Source organism: Pipistrellus hanaki (assembly GCF_964339955.1).
Source record: "Pipistrellus hanaki genome assembly, chromosome: 10".
Lineage (NCBI taxonomy): Eukaryota > Metazoa > Chordata > Mammalia > Chiroptera > Vespertilionidae > Pipistrellus > Pipistrellus hanaki.
This window is the reverse complement of record NC_140512.1, coordinates 60094455-60113646: the sequence shown is the minus strand read 5'-3', so window position 1 is coordinate 60113646 and position 19192 is coordinate 60094455. Positions and strand designations below refer to the sequence as shown.

The 19192-nt window shown below is 38.9% G+C and overlaps 2 protein-coding genes across 9 annotated transcripts in view; both read right to left on the bottom strand.

Moving 5' to 3' along the window:
* CADPS2 (calcium dependent secretion activator 2) overlaps positions 1 to 19192 on the bottom strand; it is a 434503-nt gene that overhangs the window by 363706 nt on the left and 51605 nt on the right. The window lies entirely within an intron of this gene.
* LOC311629281 (taste receptor type 2 member 41-like) lies at positions 13609 to 14535 on the bottom strand (the record flags this gene model as incomplete). The annotated part of the gene is made up of 1 exon (XM_084897271.1): positions 13609 to 14535. The coding sequence occupies one exon, from the start codon at positions 14533 to 14535 to the stop codon at positions 13609 to 13611; it is 927 nt and encodes a 308-aa protein (XP_084753397.1).

The following is a 19192-nucleotide window of genomic DNA, read 5'->3' as shown; positions in this document are numbered from 1 at the left end:
AGGGACACCTTTCACCAGGGAGACTGAGTGCCTGCGGTCGACAAGGGATTGCCAATGTGCCCTGCTTGTTCCAAATGTTTGTCAAGTAACTTTGAGAGGAATCAATAATGACAGTATAGGCTACCTGGGGACAGCCTTCCCTGCACCCTGACAATATATTTAGATAATATATAGGGACATAAAGATACATTCAAACAAAGATTGTCAGAAACTGACAAAAGCCTCTAATGTAAAAGAAAAAGAAAAAAGAACAAAACAATTTAAAAAGACAAGTTGGAAGCAATAGACTATGCAGAAAAACAACAAATCCATCCTTAGCATTGTCTGAAAGATACAAGATACAACACGAAACAAGAATATAAAGCTATAAAAACACCCAGAGAACAAAAATGCTCATCAAAACTAAAAATCTGATAACAGAAATGAAGTACTGCCGTGGAGAGGTGGGAAAATATAAAGTTTAAGAAATCCCCAGAAGTTAGAGAGAAGAGATGTAGACCCACACACAAAAGGGAAAAGATCATAGGAAATTACCTTTAACCAGGCTAATTGGAAACTCAAAGAATGAGCAGAGATACTGAAAAGCAAATCAACAATTCAAGGCAATCTGGCAGAAAGGAAGTACTTGAACGTCAGCACAAAGGGCAAAACTGACATGAATCAAAAACCAAGACAACAGAACAAAGGCGCCAAAAACCTAAGATTTTCCCCCAAACTATCAATTGAGTGGGTGAGTGAAAAGACATTTTTCAAAATTCAAGATTTTAAAAAATATTCCTCAGATATGCCATGGTCTCTCAGGTTGTTACTGTGCTTCCTGCACATTAGATACTGGACCAAAACCAAGAAGGGTGAGGTCACAGAAAACAAAGGCTTCCACTAGGAGCATGGGAAGGGAATTCTCCAAATGATAAGGGAGGTCTCAGGATAAGAGGTATGCACCAGCCCGAGGGCAATCCTGCTCAGACTGGAGCCCAGTGGCAGGTTTGTAAGGGCGGTCATCACCGTGCACTTGGCTGCCATACTTATTTTAACCTGAAGGAGGACAAGGAGGAGTTGTTGTTCTTATCAGAGAACGTGTTCTACTGAAACAAGGAAGAAAAAAAAAAAACAAAAACAAGAAAGAGAAAGTTAGTAGATCTTGGTAACAAGGGAAATGGCTCAGAAATGGCCAAGGGAATGCCCAGGATAACACAGCAAAGGGAAGTTTCAGGAAGATCTGGAAGGCAGCCTATCGAATCATCCAGTGGTCAGCAAACTGCGGCTCAGGAGCCACATGCTGCTCTTTGGCCCCTTGAGTGTGGCTCTTCCACAAAATACCACGTGTGCAACTGAAGAAGTACCCTAATTAAGTTAATAATAATGTACCTACCTATATACTTTAAGTTAAAATATGTGGCTCTCAAAAGAAATTTCAATCGTTATACTGTTGATATTTGGCTCTGTTGACTAATGAGTTTGCCGACCACTGGAATAATCCATCCAGATAGTAGACAGAGGTCTCCAGAGAGATGAGAGGCTTTTGGATAGAGGAAAAAAAAAAAAGAGAGAAAAAGAAAAAAAAACAACTCTATGGGAACAAGAGGAGAAATCGCAAGCAAAGAGGATAGAGGGATAACAACATCAAATCCTAAACCAGGATGATGGGAAATCAGCAGAGAATGGCTAATGCTGACCAATCCAATTACATCAGTACGTGAACATTAATTTAGAAATGAGTATGGGTAATTGTCAGAAGAAAAAAGAAAAGAGCAAAAATGGTTTCCTTATGTTTTCTGATAAATATATGTGGAGATAATATTGTCAGTAACATACCCATATCCAAAAAGCACTGTATCACCTAAACTCAAAACATAAACTCTAACCTTGAGTCTAAGGGTTTTTGTTCACCGTGCCTAGCATAAAGAACTTGCTCTATAATGCTTATTATGAATAAATGAGTGGGCCCCACATTTAATACGATACGTTCTAGAGAACTATGTTAGATAGCCCAATGGCATTCTATTTATGACAACACTGACATGGAAGACACCCATGAAAAGTTTAAGGTGTTTCAAAATGATTATGGCAGAAAAAGCAGTTATTTCCCATAAATCACTTCATATGATAGGGAATTTAGTGTAGCCAAATACATAAGTATGTATTTGATTACTTCATCATTACATTTAAAAATTTATATATTCAACTTGGATAAAAACTTTAAGATTTACTCATTCCAGAACATAACTCCTAATATGCTCTGATGACCCGCTCCTCTAGGCATTTCTAGTTGTAGTTCTCATGGTCTGGCAGGTCTCCCCTGCCCAACCTCCCCTCACATCCTGCCTCCCGCAAGCTGCTGTTTCTCTGCTCCTTCTAAAGCTCAGCTCAGATAGCACCTTCTTTCTCCAGGTTACCCGGTCAGTACCTCTATAACAGAATATAACAGAGTTTTCTGGTTTTGACTCTCTTTCACTAGAAAATGAGATCTTGACAACAGTGACCGTATCCTATTTGTAACTATATCCTTGGCAATGAGTATCATATTTGGTAATCATAGACACAAACATCTGATAAACAAGTTTGTCCATTAAGTTAATATTTATTCAGCACCTACGATGCACCAGGCATTTTCTAGGCATTGAGAATAAGTCTGCCTTTGTCCCTTCATCTACATCCTAGATGAAGAGACAAACACAAACAAATGTTCACATATTTTAATAGACATAGAACACAATGTAAGGTGGTGCTGAGTGTTATAAATAAAGTAAATGTGGATATGGAAATAAAGAAGGGTAGGAAAGCGTCCTATCTTAGAATGGTGGGGAGAACGCTTTAAGGTTTAAGACTACAGGTCTAAGTGAGAGAGTTACAAACATCAACAGGAAGACTACCCTCCCAGGTAGAGGAAACAGTCAAGCATCAAGGCCCAGGTGAGGAACTGTGTTGGGTGCATTCACGGCAAGCTTGCCACCAACTGACTAAATAGTTTGCATGAAATCCATTGTCCTCTCTAAGCCTTAGTTTCCCCATCTACAAAATCTGAAGTCTGTTGAACTAAAAGCAACACTTGCAGCCTAGGCATCCTACCGCCTAACTACCCTGACTCCGCAACTCCTACCATCACTCAGTTTGGTGCGGGTGAGAGGCCACATTTGCTGGCTCTCAGACATACACAGAGTCACTCCCCAACGCATTTTCCCTGAGTTTAATCCCAAAGCAGAGGCTCATCTCACCCTGACATGATTATGCCAAATGAGCTGTACATGTTCTGGCAGGTAACAGAGTGCAGGCGCTCCAATGTGCTTGGCCAGATTAAGATTTTGGAAGGCTCACAGTTGGATTTTGCTCTAGAAAAAAGTCAGGGTTTGAGTTACAATGACATCAAACAGGGCCTCCATAGCACTAAGCCCAGAATTTTTAAATTCAAGTCTTATGCACATGTAATGCTCCTTCTAAAGCTCAGCTCAGATAGCACCTTCTCCAGGATACCCTGTCAGTATCTCTATAACAGAATATAACACAGAATTTTCTGGTTTTGACTCTCTTTCATAGAAAATGAGATTGACAACAGTGACGGTATCCTATTTGTAACTATATCCTTGGCAACCAGCATCATATTTGGTAATCACAGACACAAACATCTGATAAACAAGTTTGTTCATTAACTTAATATTTATTTAGCACCTACGATACACCAGGAAGATAGGTAAAAATAGCCACAGAAAATTTTGGTTACCTTATTCTGCTTATTGCTAATACGTGGAAAAGTAAAAATAAAAATTGATAAATAATAAACAAACCCTGGAAGCTCCAGGTGGACAACAGCACCCAGCACAGTGCCTAGGAGTCTGAATAAACATTGGGTTAGTACATGGGTGAATGACTGATCAGTAAGTCATTGGGAGATGCCAAAAGGAATTAGGAACTCACGAATCACTAGTGCCTCTGACTGTACCTGAAGGACTTTGGTGACACTTTAACTCCAGAACCTCGGGCAGCACCCATTGCACTGTATTAATACTATGTCTATTAAAATAAAGCTATCCTATCTAATAAAAGAGTAATATGCAAATTGACCATCACTCAGACACACATGTGGACACAAGATGGACACCACAAGATGGCAAGCAGGGTAGGACATTTGGGAGGGACCAGGCCTGCAGGGGAGGGCACTTATGGGCAATAAGGCTAGCAGGGGAGTGGTTAGGGGCAATCTGGAAGGCAGGCAGGCAAGCAGTTGGGAGCCAACAGTCCTGGATTGTGAGAGGAATGTCTCAGATTGGAGAGGGTGCAGGCTGGGCTGAGGGACACCCCCCACCCCACCCTCGTGCACAAATTTCATGCACCAGGCTTCTAGTCTATAATATTTCTAAAACAAGTGTACACTGTTAGGGATGTGACATGTCCGCTTTTGTAGAGAAATACCTCTATATCTATCTAAATATCTATACTATATATATATAAAAGAATAATATGCAAAGTGTCTCCTCGATAGTTTGACTGGTAGAGAGGGAGTTCGATCGCTCCTTATGACATGCACTGACCAGCAGTGATGGGCACAAGATGAAGGAAGGCACCAGCCGGCAACCGGAAGGCTCGGTCGGCCCTGATTGCCAGTCAGGCCTAGGGACCCTATCTGTGCGTGAAGTCTGTGCACTAGGCCTCTAGTGTTAAATAACTATAAAATTTGTCATAGTCAAAACAGCAGCTACCAATAATTCAGAGCCTCATATATGAGCTATGCTAGCTCAAGGGTAAACCCATTTGATCATCAAGACAAATGTACATGGTCATTTTTATTAACTCTAATTTACAGTTAAGAAGATCTACTCCACTTAGGTGATGTTCCCATGGTCACACAATGCTGCTTCGCTGCGCAGTCAATATGCAAATCCCAGGTATGTTTGACTTCTGGGCTCAACTTTTCTCTCTTGTGAATGTCAATGAACAAATATAGGAGGTTTGTAAACTATCTGTGCCACTGGCATATAAATGCAATGCAGAATGATTGGTTAGCCAGCTGTAATTTAGAAATTTTGATGTCGATTTAAGAATATTTTTATATCTGTGACCATTTTACCAATATGCCATTTATTTTACTTTCCTCAAATAAACCTAATAATTACTGTTACAATGTCCTAAAATCCATATTTGATGAACTATGTTTCAGGGAAACAAGAAAAACTGTTCACTCCTTCCTTTTCAATACACTGATAGGTTCAGCTATGAAGAAATGACCTATAACACCAAAATCATTTGAAAAGCCATCTTGTGAACACATAAGAAAATGTGTTAGCAAGGATGTATGCCCCTGCCAGAGACAATAAATCTCCAACAAGTGAGGGATATTTCAGAAGCTTTTAAAAAGACTTTGTGGAACACGGAAATGTAGGAGAATGTGAGTCAGCAGATGATGGCATCTGAGCTAACAGGATAAGGAATGACAAGCAACAACTCAGACCCTGACAGCTGAAGTTAAATCTCAGATCTACCACTCACTGGCTACTGGGAAAATAACTCATTCTCATACTCTCTACAGCTGTTTCCTATCTGTAAAGCCAGGATAAGAGTACCCTTTTCACAGGACTGACATAAGACTGAAATGAACCAATGCATATAAAATACTTGCCAGGTGGCTCAAGCTGATGGACACCAAAAGGTCGTGGGTTTGATCCCTGGTCAGGGCACATGAGAAACAACTGATTAATGTCTCTCTCACATCTATGTTTTTCTTTCTCTTTCCCTCCCCACCCCTCTCCAAAACCAGTAAGAAACATATTGTCAGGTGAGGATGAAAAAGTAAATAGTAATGAAATATAAAAGCCTAATATAAAAATGTGTAGCACTTATTAACTGCTTAATAAAAAGTCACTAATCCCACCTTAGCTGGTTTGGTTCAGTGGATAGAGCACCGGCCTATGGACTGAAGGGCCCTGGTTCGATTCCATTCAAGGGCATGTACCTCTGTTCCAGGCTTCCGGCCCTGATTGGGGACATGCGAGAGGCAACCAGTTGATGTGTCTCTCTCACAATGGTGTTTCTCTCTGTCTCTCCCTCTCCCTTCCATTCTCTCTAAAAATCACTAGAAAAAAATATCCTCGGGTGAGAATTAAAAAAAAAAAAATCATTAATCCCGGGATAGTATTAAAAAAAAAAAAAAAATTTCAGGAGAAGACTCCATGCCAAAGCAGTTTTCAGGACTGTCAAACGTAGGTTGTTTTCAAGCAGACACTTGGGAAAGTTAATGCCATTTTAATTTTTTCCTAGTGAGGAGATCCTCACTTATTGAATGCTTCCTAGGTTTTAGACACTAAAATAGAAGACATTTTCCTCAGCTATTCCTCCCATCTCTGTGAGGAAAATGACATTAGCCCCCATTTTATAGGAGGGAAAGCCTGGACGCATGAGGATACTGTCCGTTCTGATAAATGGTAAAGCTGGGGTTCCCAGCCCAGGTCTGCTGATTCCAAAGCCCATGCTTTTAAGCATGATACTACCCTAACCCTTCTTACCCTGGAGACCACAGCTGAGCCAACCACTGTGCTTTTCAGGAAAGTGAAGCTTCCCAGCTGGAGAGGGATGGCTGAAAGGTTATTCCCACAGGGAAAAGCCAATCGTTGAAGAGGACATTCAAAAGCATGCAGCCAGACCAACAAAGGCTGTCCTTCTCCACAGCAGGCACACCCACTGCGCCTCTTCCTCCTTCCCTTTGCCTTACCCCCAGACCATGTTGCATAAGTAATTTTAGTAACTGTAGATCTCACACTTCCTGACATTCCAATAATCTAACTCAGTACCTTCAGGAAAACAGGATGAAAGGAGCTATCACTGATTGGAAGAACTCCCAGATTTTTAGTCTATTCATGAGGTTGTGTTTAAAAAAAAGGATGAAGGAAATATTTCATAATAAAACTCAGATAAGCTATAAAGGAAAATGAAGCTTCTAGAATTCGTATCCTTACAATGGTCTGCTGTCTCTCATTTGTTATCTCACTGTGGAGACAATAGGCTTGCATTCCTCCTTGTTCACAATTCTAGAGAAAATGAGTAAAGGTCAGGTGGCAGTGGTGGCTAAAATGAGTTTCTGGTCTTATGCACAGCTTTTAGTGTAGTCATCAGTCAGCTGTCAATCACAAATTAGCAAAGGGAAATGGGACGACTAAAGCCAAACTTGTCCCTTCATGGAGGAGGGCTTATAGGACCCTTCAAGTGTCTGTAATATCTGAGTTGGCTGAGTGAGACAAGCACCTGGCATATTAATCATAGAAACACAGTTGATATTGGCAAGCTTACATCCAGGGTCATGGCCTTCATTTCCTAGTTACTGCTCTGGAATGCTTGAGCTACAAAAGGGTGAAGGTAACATGAAGATTTAGTTACTTATCAGAAATACACCACACTCTGTATAAATCTATTGTATAATAGACCATTCTGTTAGGAAAACAGACTTCTTTCAAGTATTCCTTTGTTCCAAAACAATATATATTTTTAAATTTTTATTTTATTGACTATAGGGGAGAGAAAGGGGGTGGTGGGAGAGAGAAACACTGATTTGTTTTTCACCAGCATTCACTGGCTGATTTATGTATGTGTCCTGACCAAGAATCGAACCACAACTTTGGTATACCAATGTCAGGATGATGTTCTAACCAACTGAGCTACTTGTCCAGGGCAGAAAAACTTTTAAATGTTTTTTTTAAATCTAAATAAAGGAGCCAAAACAATGACTACTCAATCTTTAAATCAAGTAAAAGAGGAACCTGAAAATTTTTAGAAATGTCACATTGCCTTACCCAACTGGTCACTCAGTAGTGATCTTCAAAACTGTCAGTCATAGAAGATTGCAATTGGTTTTTAAAGACTGAAAACAAAATGCCTTGAAGAAGACACAAAATAATGTTTTCAATTTTGCAGAATGAAATAAAATGTTTGATATTCTTAAAGTTTCCTCTTAGATATGAAGAAAATCATATTGTAGATAATTATATAAGTAGTAGTTCCTTTGGAAGCCTTGTATTTAGACTTATAAACAATATTTCCCTTGTGTAGAGTAGCCCAAAGATCCCAATCATATAAAGTTACAAGACAGCATCGAAGATATAGTTTATTCTTAAAAGAAAACCCAAATGAGGAATGACAATCACACAACAAAGCACAGAGCTTATGACAGAAAATGTAGGTAACGTGAAAGACAGCATATGTTGCTAAGCGGCACTATCCAAAAAATTAAAACAAAAAAAATCACAGTTGTCAAAAGTACTTGTTCCAAGATCACAGCAAGGCTGCCCTTTAAACTGCACCGTCAAATTGGGTCTACGTTCAATGTGGGATACATACGGGAAGCGCTTTAGAGGGGCAAGAAATAGGAAGACAGCTGTAACTAATGTGGCTTTCTGCTTTTTTATTAGCACTGCTCTCAAGGCAATTCAGCTTAGTTTTATGATTAATGGATAAGAAGGCACTTAGCTCCAATTCTTCTGCCAACATGTGGTTTTAAAATTTATAGCTAAAAATTAAGAGTCCAAATCTCATTCTCTCCCTTTGGATGGGGCTTTGGCAACATCCCTGTTCACTCCAAATTCATAACAGGGCAGAGCTCCCCACGCCTGGGTATTCGCACCCACAGCTGGCAGAGGCACAATTCTGAGGACTCCTTGACAGGACCTGAGCTCTTCCTTGAGTCCACCTCTTTCTGTTCATCCAAACACCCATCACCTCAGAGCACCAATTCTTTTTCCTGCAAGAGCCTCTTCCTCCTCCACATTATAAAGGAACATACTTTTCTAGCAATACCATTGAACCATCTGTCAAAAGTCAATATTCTCGATTGTTCTCAGACCAAATAAAACCTGAAAACTTCCTCATTATAGACTTTGGAATGTTCATTAGTGGTTTCAATACCTTCATCTCTTTTTCAGGGGCAACATGGTATAACACAAGGTGTAGGCGTCAGAATTTAGGACTTGTTTACTGGGTGACCTTGGACAAGTGAATGAGTGTCTCTAAGGCTGTTTCTTTCTTCCTCTAAAATGGAGATAGTAATAGAAATCTCAAAAGGCTGCTGTCAGGGTTAAAATATTATAATTGTCATAATTATAGTTATAGCTAACACTTACTGAGCACTTCTATGTGTCAGGTAGTATTCCAAACACTTTACATAATTAACTTGCTTAATCCACACAAACACCCATGAGGTAGGAACTAGTATCTGCTTACAAATAGAGAAACCAAGACAGAGAGGGTAAGGGACTACCCAAGGACACCAGCTGCAATTGCTGGGGCCAGAACTGAAAAGAAAAAAAATAAAAAAATAAAAAATAAAAAATATATATATACATATATTTTAGAGGAAGTGAGAAAGAGAAACATCAATGATGAGAGAGAATCAATGATAGGTTGATGCTCAACCACAGAGCCATGCTATTATAGAAATAAAAAAAAATTAAAAAATAAAAACATGGACTAAGAGAGTCCCCTATATAAATAATTTTTTTTTCTATATAAATAATTTTAAAAGCACTCCTTAAAGAAACAGTCAGGAGACTGTGTTGGCAAGTGACAGTAACTTCCACAGAGGTGTATCTACACACAAGGGCCACTGGCCCTATGTCACAGACTGAATGATCAGATTTATCTTTTAGAAAGAAAACTCTGGTAGCAAGGAGGAAGAGAGGAAAAGAAAAGAACAGGTCTCCTCTAGTGCAGACTATTGGTAGTCTGTGCATACAGCCAGCCACTCTCCTGACAGTTACTGAGAATCCTCTACTTAAGAGACACAGTGAATTGGATGGATAAGCTACACCCCTCTTGCTCTCAAAAAGTTTCCAATGGAGAAAGAGGCAAGAAAACTAAAACACTGTGCAATAAGTAGAATACAAATGTGAAGAATATAACGAAACAAGAGAGGAAAGACACCTAACTTGAGAGTGCAGAGCCAGTGTACCATAAAACACTTCCAAGACAAAGTGAATTCTGAGCCTACGAGGGAAGGGGAAAGAGTCGCCAGGCAAACAATGTGGGGGTAGATCATTCTATGCTGTGAGAACTTCCTATCATGATTCTGTAAAATTAACTGAAAATAAGACTGGAACAGGGGCAACCATGGGAACCTGAAGGTAGGAAATCAAAGCCAGAAATGACTCACGTAAAAGTTTCAGTTTCACAGTAAAGGTGATAGGACACTACTGACCAACTTTAAAAACTGAACTGATAGCCCTGACCAGTTTGGCTTAGTCAATAGAGCATTGGCCTGTGGACTGAGGGGTCCCAGGTTCAATTCCAGTCAAGGGTACATGCCAGTTATTGGCTCAATCCCCAGTAGGAGGTATGCAGGAGGCAGCCAATCAATGATTCTCTTTCATCATTGATGTTTCTGTCTCTCTCTCCTTTCTTCTCTGAAATCAATTAAAATATATATATATATTAAAAACTAAACTGATATGATCATACTTGTATTTTTTTTGGGGGGGAGATCAGTCTCCTAGTAGAGATAGGATGGAAGAAAGGAACACAGTGCAAATCAAAACGACAATGTGGTACAATCTTACATCTGTCAGAATGGCTATCATCAGCAAATCAACAAAGACAAGTACTGGAGGGGATGTGGAGAAAAAGGAATCCTCATGCACTGCTGGTGGGAATACAGACTGGTGAGCCACTGTGGAGAACAACATGGAGTTTCCTCAAAAAATAAAAATGGAGCTCCCTTTTGATCCAGTAATCCCACTTCTAGGAATATATCCCAAAGAAAACAGAAACACCAATCAGAAAGGATATATGCACCCCTATGTTCATAGCAGCACAATTTAGAATAGCTAAGATTTGGAAACAGCCTAAATGCCCATCAGCAGATGAGTGGATTAGAAAACTGTTGTACAGCCCTGGCCAGTTTGGGTCAGTGGATAGAGGGTCGGCCTGCGGACTCAAGGGGGAGGAGGGTAAGGTGAATCAATTTCAATAGTGTATTAAAATATTTATCCATTAAGACTATGTCATATTTCTTCAAGAACAGCTTAAGATACAAATTGTATTAGTATATCACTACTAGGTTACACTTTAGAACTCCATATAATGATCATTATACTATAAGTGTATTTGTCAATTTCAATATGGAATCCTGATTTTTAAAACGAAATAAATAAACATTAGAAATATTACACAATCTATACCTCAATAAAAAAAAACCCAGAAAGCATTTTATGTTTTAATAATTTTTTATTTACTGATTGATTTTAGAAAGAAAGGAAAGGAGAGAGGGGGAGGAAGGAGGAGGGAGGGAAAGAGAAAAAATATCAATTTGTTGTTCTATTTATTTATGCATTCATTGGTTGATTCTTGTATGTGCCATGACTGGGGACTGAACCTCAACCTTGGTGTATCAAGGAAGATGCTCTAACCAACTGAGCTGTCCAGCCAGCCAGGGTCCAGGAAGTATTCTTAATGGCTGAGAAACTGATGGCAATTCCATTAAAAGTAAAAAACAAACAAACAAACAAACAACACACACACACACACAGGAATGTCACTTCATTTTAGATACTACTTTCTATCTAAGAAGCCTGAATTAATTGAGTTGTCACTCGTAAGTAAGGGAATTCAATAAATTCAATGGATACAAGCTAAATTTACCCAAGAAAATCAAGAGCTTTCCTGAGGAGTAAAAATTGTTTAATAGCAAAGTCTACAGGCAAAGATAGCCATAAACTAAAATGTGAAAAAATATATACAAGGTTCAAGGAGTCTATATAAAGAAAACATATCTTTACTACTGAGATTTAGAGGAAGGCTTCAATAATTGGTGAAACAGACAATACTTCTAGGTGAGAAACTGGATGTCAGGTCTTTACAAATCCACGTGCATAATTATTGCAAATCCAATAACTAAATGCACTCTTTTATACATACACAGGATACTTAAAACTTATAAAACTATAAGAAAATAAAGGTAAAACTCTCGGCTCTTCCGAAGAAAAGACTTTCCAGACAGAGGAGATAACAAAGAATCATTAATTTTAAATACATAAAACTTTTGTTTGTAAAAACAGATCTCAATTAAAATTAAAAAACAAACTGCAAGGAAATTGCTCCAAATGAAATAGGTAAAATTACCTTTATTAAGACCAGATCTATATATATAAAAGCCTAAGCCAACAGCCTAGATCACCAGCCAGGCTGAAGGACCCCACCTGTGCACAAATTCGTGCACTGGGCCTCTACTATCAATATAGAGAGAGAGAAGACATGAACTATTCATGAGTTAATATGTTTGTCTACTAGTAATTGCTCTAGAAATAAAAAGCACATTAAAGAAGATTGTTTTGATTAAATTAACTATTTTTAAATTAACTATATTAAAGTTAATGCTCAGTGCTAGAAAGGACAGTATGATATAGAAACTTTCAAACTTTATTGGTGAACATGAAATGGTAAAGCATTTCTGAAATACTAGTAAGTAAGCCTAAAGCCTCAAGACTTTTTTTTTACTTCTGCAACTCCTCTTTTATAATAACTCAATCAGAATAAAATATGATTCAAAAATCAATGTTCTTTTACTGAGTGCTAATGTTGCAAAGTATGCATCCACTCAGCAACATGCACCCTAATTTTCACTCCAAGTGATCAAAATTTCTCCTTTTCAGGAATCCAGCTACCAGTTGGACTCTGAAATTTTCACATGGATGCCTTTTAACAAAAACTTTTAAGCTTGTCTTAGCAGCACCCAACTCTAATTAAACTTTTTTACAAAATTATTTCTAAAAAAAAAAAAAATGCATAGTAATTGGAGCAAACTATTTTAAAACATTTAAACAAATATTTAATAGGACCATTATTTTACTTTTGTAAAAAAGAGGTTCAATAGTTTTTTTGACTCAAACTAAGTGAAATTCTTGAATGTTTTTCAGAACAGAAGTACATGTTTATTCTATTCACATGTGACTTGGTGACATTTGCATTCCAGAACAAACCTGGAAAAAATCTGGCTGCCACTTAGACTTGAGAGAGGAGAAAATCAAATGCAGAACAATGAAAATATCAATTAAAAAAGAGATGGGGTTAGTGCAAAGAAACTTTCCAGTGGCTTTAACAAAATTAAAACCAAATTACCCAAACTTGGTGCAAGGAAAAGAATCTCCACAAAACGAAGAGCATTTAGATCTCACAGCCCAGCCACTGTCTAACACAACTGTCCCTTAGTAGTAACCTTGACATTATCCTCACAAAGGTTCCTGCTTCCCATCTACACCCCAATTCAGTTGTGGACATTTTTTCTCTTCTTAATTTTCCATTAGGCTTTCAAGATAAGATAATATACTTAATCAAGACATTTAATTGAAGGCTTCCTCTCAACACAGAGTATACAGAGAATAGCATAAAATTTTGTATTCTGACCTTCTGGACAATATTGGCTCTCTGGGACCCTTGGGGTCCTATTTTAATAGTGTCCCGAGAGAGGTATCATGGTCAGAGTGTTCCCGATTTTGTTCTTCTTCTCTCCTTTCAAAGGAGGAGCCCAGAGCATGATCCAGCAGACATCTACCTATGAAGATATTTCCATGTAAATGGGCCGTGGTTCTGTCATCCTCACTTGAGTCTCTTCTGGGGATCAGAATAAGGAGACCATGGCACCTAGACCAGCCAGAAGCCCCTGGCCAACAGAAGTAGCGGCTTGAACACCGCTCGATGCCTGGGGTTGCTGAAGATGATGACAAAGGGATGGACAGATGTACACATGTAGGTTAGAATTTGCCATGGCCAGAACCACTCGCTCTCTGCTGAAAAGAAGCCTATAGCATCAATGATCAGGGACATGAAAGACAGAATGTAAAGAATGAGGAAGGAGATGAGGGACTTCAGAGCTCTGGTGTGAGCCTGGATGCTGGCGTCTTGCAGGCTGTGGGCACTTTGCCGCATTGTCCGAGTGTGTCTCCTCAGAGAATGAATCAACAATGCAGTCGAGGCCAGAAAAATAGAGCAAGGAATTGACAGTGTGACTAATTTGAGGGGTAGGAAGTAGAGAACTTCCATCCTCATGGCCCTCTCCGTGTAGGTCATATTCTCATAAACTTCTCTGATGAAAAAACCATGATACACGGCGTAGTTTCCCCAAAAGTAGAACAGGGTGACGATGGTGGAGATCAGGAGGGAGCCCAGCAGAAGCCAGGGCACTGACCCTGGGAACCGCCACTTCATCCAGAGGAAGGTAGGGTGGGTGAGGTTAGCAACCTTCAGGCAGAAGAGGACACTGAGCAAGGTACCGAACCAGTAGGTGGCTGAATTCAGGAAGTCCCATTGGAGACCAAAGAGCTGCCGCGCAGGACCATGGCTGAAATCCTCCAGGTAGAAGAAGAAGTAAAAGTTGTGCACCATTCCAATCAGCTGCAGAAAGAAACGGGAGGCGCCCAAGCTCATGATGATCATGTCCGAAGGGAGCAGCCTCCCGAGCCGCCTCCATTCTCTGCTCAGCATCAGCACAATGAAGCCATTGGCCAGGATGCCCAGGAGACACAGCAGGACAAAGAGCAGGATGAAGAGGGCGGTGAAGACTAGCTGCATTTTGGCCCCTCCTCTGGTCACCACCCCTGCACCTTGGTCCTTGGCCTCCTTCCTACCCCTACTCACAGTCAGTCCCCCTTTTAGATTATTCCTCAGGGGATGTGAAAAGAATGCTCAGGCTCTGCATTTGAGCCAGAGCTCACTTAAAAGGAAGATGCTTGGCTATGGAGGAAAGGAGAGCTTGGCTCAGCAGGATGCAAATTTTTCCCAGGCTCAGTTACCATTATACTACCAACTGCCCCTGATTTGGTTTTTCAGGCTTTGCCTACATGTTGCCATGGTTAACATCAATACAGAGGGCTTCTCAGGGAATCTGTGACCGATTTTCATCCTTCTGATGCCATCTGTGTAAACACACACCTCCCCATCAGGTCATTCTCAAGATATAACATATATAAGCAAGAAGTACAGAGAGACATTCATATGGCCAAGACCTAAGCAAATACTGAAGCTAAAGAAGTCTGTATCTAGCCAAGCTTCCCTGTTACACAACCATCCTTACCTAGGAGTAGTCACCCACTTCAAGCTCAGGTACCTTGGTAGCAAACCTCTTCTCAAATCCTTCTTGGCCCCTGAGGTATAAATGATTGACAATGTTCTAAACTAGTTGTATGCTTCCAGTGAGATAATGCATTTCCTCGTGGTTATGGGACTGAGAGCATCTGCTTCTTGCTGGATGTCAGCTGAAGGTAAACCTCAGGTCCTAGTGGCTGCCTGAAGTGTATGCCAAGTGGGATGTTTCAACATGGAGGCTCAAGCCAGCAAAGTGAGTCTCTAGAGAGAGTCTTAAATGTCAAAATGTAATCACAGGCGTGACATCCTATTATCTTTGTTATATTCTATTGGCTAGAAGCAAGTCACATCCCCCATAGACACTCAGGAGGGGGTTATACAATGGTGAGGATATCAGGGGTGGGGACATGAGGGGCCAACTTACAGTCTGACTACCACACTGAGATACGGTAGCTTACAAGGCATGTGTAAGTACTGTCTTCCAACACCAAAATTAAAGAGATCCCAGCCCTAACTGGGTAGCTTAGTTGGCATCGACCCAATATGCAAAGGTTGCAGGTTAGATCTCTGGTCAGGATAAGAATCAACCAATGAATTCATAAATAGGTGGAACAACAAATTGACAACACCCCCTCCCCCCCCGCCACTTCCTCTGTCTCTAAAATAAATAAATAAAAATTATTTTAAAAGAGACATCTCTATGAGACCATGTTAAAAATAAAAATAGGATGGATCAGGAGAGCACTATGGTAAGCTAAATAAGCCGGTCAGAGAAAGATAAATATCACATCTCACTCATTTGTGGAATATAATGAACAACATAAATTAATGAACAAAAATAGACCCAGAAACAGAGAAACACCAAACGAACCATCAAATCTCAGAAGTAGTGGAGGGCAGAGAGGCTGAGGGGGAGGAGGGAACTGTAAAATCAACTGAAGGACCTGTATGCATGTATATTAGCATAATCAATGGACATGGACACTGGGGCAGTGGGGGGCAGTGGAGGCTTGTCCTGGGGGTGGGAGTGGCGAGGGAGGGATCAATGAGGGGGGGAGGGGGTAGACGGAAGGAGACATATGTAATACTTTAAACAATAAGAAAAATTAATAGATAAAATAAAAACATTTTCCCACACTAAAATAGATTCAAGTCAAGCCATACTCAAATGTGTTCTATTTAATATATCAAATTTGTCCTTCTCCCACATTTGTTTAAAACATTTTATGTTTGTGTGTCATAAAAGTCAGCTAAGAAAATTAATCATACAAATAATATAAAAGTTATCACCACAGGATGAATGTATAATTGTTCTAAAAATAATTCACAATAAAAAGAGAGGGCCCACTGAAATTGGGTGAATATGCAATTCTCATTCTCAGATATTTGTTCTTTATACAGTTTTCACATTCATTCACTCAACACATATTTATTGAGCACTTCTACACACAGGACACCTATTCTAGTCACTGGGGACAGCAGCGAACTAATAGGTGGGATTCCTGCTTTTATGGAACCTGCAGTCCAATGGAAGGTAATGGGCAATAAGGAAACACAGGAACAAGACACTTCCACATAATAATCAGTTCTTTGAAGAAAATAGAAGAGTAGGATTGCTGGAGAATGGCGGGAGATGGAAAAGTGGTTTTCTCAGGGAGAAACCTGGCCTAAGCCTGAACAACTAGAGCTTTTCCATATATAACTGGACATATTCGTAATATCACAAACCATAATTTTATATCATTCTCTTCCACCATTCTTTTCAACTTTATTTGGCAGGGAATCTTCTGCCAGAAAATAAGAACTCCATCAGACCATATGACTTTTCCCTTTACTCTCATCAAACAGGATGTCTCAAGATCACTTCAAATCACAAAACATCCTCACACCAGAAGTTGGACATTGTACAATATATAAATATTACGTACTAGGTATACCGATTTATAATGTGGATTTTTTTTCAATAGATGGAGTTACACATATGTTGATATATATTCGGCTTGATATGTATGCTATTTTGTTGTATTGACAGCAAGCTTAAAAATTTCATATGTCAAATTTGCTGAAGGTTTTAACATCATAGATATTTTTACACTTAAAAATTATAGAAATTTCATGCCCCAAAGAAAGCATTTGTGGGAAGTTTTAATTTATTACTTTATTTTGAAGAAAGGTGCTGCTGAAAGTTATTGTATGCTTTGGGAAGCTTAAGGTGAACATGCTCCAGCTCAAGATACTTGTGAACACTGGTTTAAATGCTTTAAGAGTGATATTTTTCTATGTGAAAGACAAAAGATGTCTAGGTCAAACGAAAAAGTTTGAGGACCAACAATTACAAGAATTATTAGATGAAGAGATGTGGTAAACTCAAAAACAACTTGCAGAAAGATTAAACATTGCTCAGCAAACAATTTCCGATCGTTTACAAGCAATGGGAAAGATTTTAAAGGAAGGAAAATGGGTGCCAAATCAACTGAACAAAAAAAATGGAAAACCAAAAAGTCACCAGTAAAATGTTAATTCAACAGCACAAAAAAAAATAATATTTTGCATCGAATTGTGACTGGCGATGAAAAGTAGATTTAGCAGAGACCGGTTTGACTCAGTGGATAGAGCATCAGCCTGCGGACTAAAGGGTCCCAGGTTCGATTCTGGTCAAGGGCATGTACCGTGGCTGTGGGCACATCCCATGGGGTGTGTGCAGGAGGCAGCTGATCGATGTTTCTCTCTCATCGATGTTTCTCTCTATCCCTCTCCCTTCCTCTCTGTAAAAAATCAATTTATATATATATATATATATATATATATATATATATATATATATATATATATTAAAAGAAAAGTGGATTTATTTTGAGAATACCAAATGCACAAATCATGGGTTGATCCAGGTCAACTATCAATATCGACTACAAAGCCAAATCCTTAGGAGAGAAGACAATGCTCTGCATTTAGTGGGATCAGGAAGGTGCAATGTATTATGAGCTTCTAAAACCAGGTGGAACTGTTAATACTGATCGCTACCAAGAACAAATAATCAATTTGAACCCTGCTTTGATAGTAAAAAGACCAGAATGGCCTCTTCTGACATGGCAAAGTAATTTTGCTTCATGGTGACACACTATCACACACTTCAAAACCAGTTAAATACACGTTAAAAGATCTTTCCTGGGAAGTAATAACCCACCTGCCGTATTCACCAGACCTTGCTCCTTCAGATGACCACTTGTTCCGATCGATGGCACATGCACTTCCTGAGCAGCACTTCAAAACATACAAAGAAGTGGAAAATTGGGTCTTTGAATAGTCTGCCTCAAAACAAGTTCTATTGGGACAGTATCTACAAATTACCTGAAAGATGGGGAAATGTGTAGCTAGCAATGGATATTACTTTGAATAAAGCACTTTAAATGTTTCTCTTGAAATTATTGTGTTTTCTTTTATTACAAAATCCACATTATTAACCGGTACACCCAGTATCACCTTTCCCATCTTAAAGGAATGATAAAAGCTAGATCTCATCTCACAATTTTGATGTTTGGCATTCACATTTTCTTCCACCTCCTTTGTCCTGTATGCTACACAGATTATAAACCTATGTTTGCTTAGCTCTCGTCTTATACAAACCTTGTATTATAGGTCAAAATTTTTATCAATAACAGTCTATAAAAAAACCACAAACAGAAAAAGCAATATGGTTCACAGACCCTTGAAAGTATTTTAAAGAAAAAAGAAATAACTTTTCAATTTCATTTAAAATTTTAATTGTTGTATGTGTATTAATCTCTAAAAGTGGGTCTAATTTATTGGAAGTTGTTTTTGAATAAATTAATTTGCTAAGTTTTGTTCAAGTCTTTCTATAAAAATAAAAAAATACATATTCTGGAAAACTACCGACAAAAAAAGCCACCTCCAGCCAATTTACTTCTTTCAAAGTTAAAAAAGCTACATTTTTTTTTTCCTAAAAATGGAACATGTTAGCACACATTTATATTTAAGCATAAGAACCAGAACCATTTCCAAGGACAAGTTAGTTAAGACTCCTTGGTTTCCAGACCTGAATTCTTTCTTCATATATTTTCAGATCATTTTTTTTAATGAAGCATAAGGTTATGAATTTTCTATCAACTGTGGTTTATATATT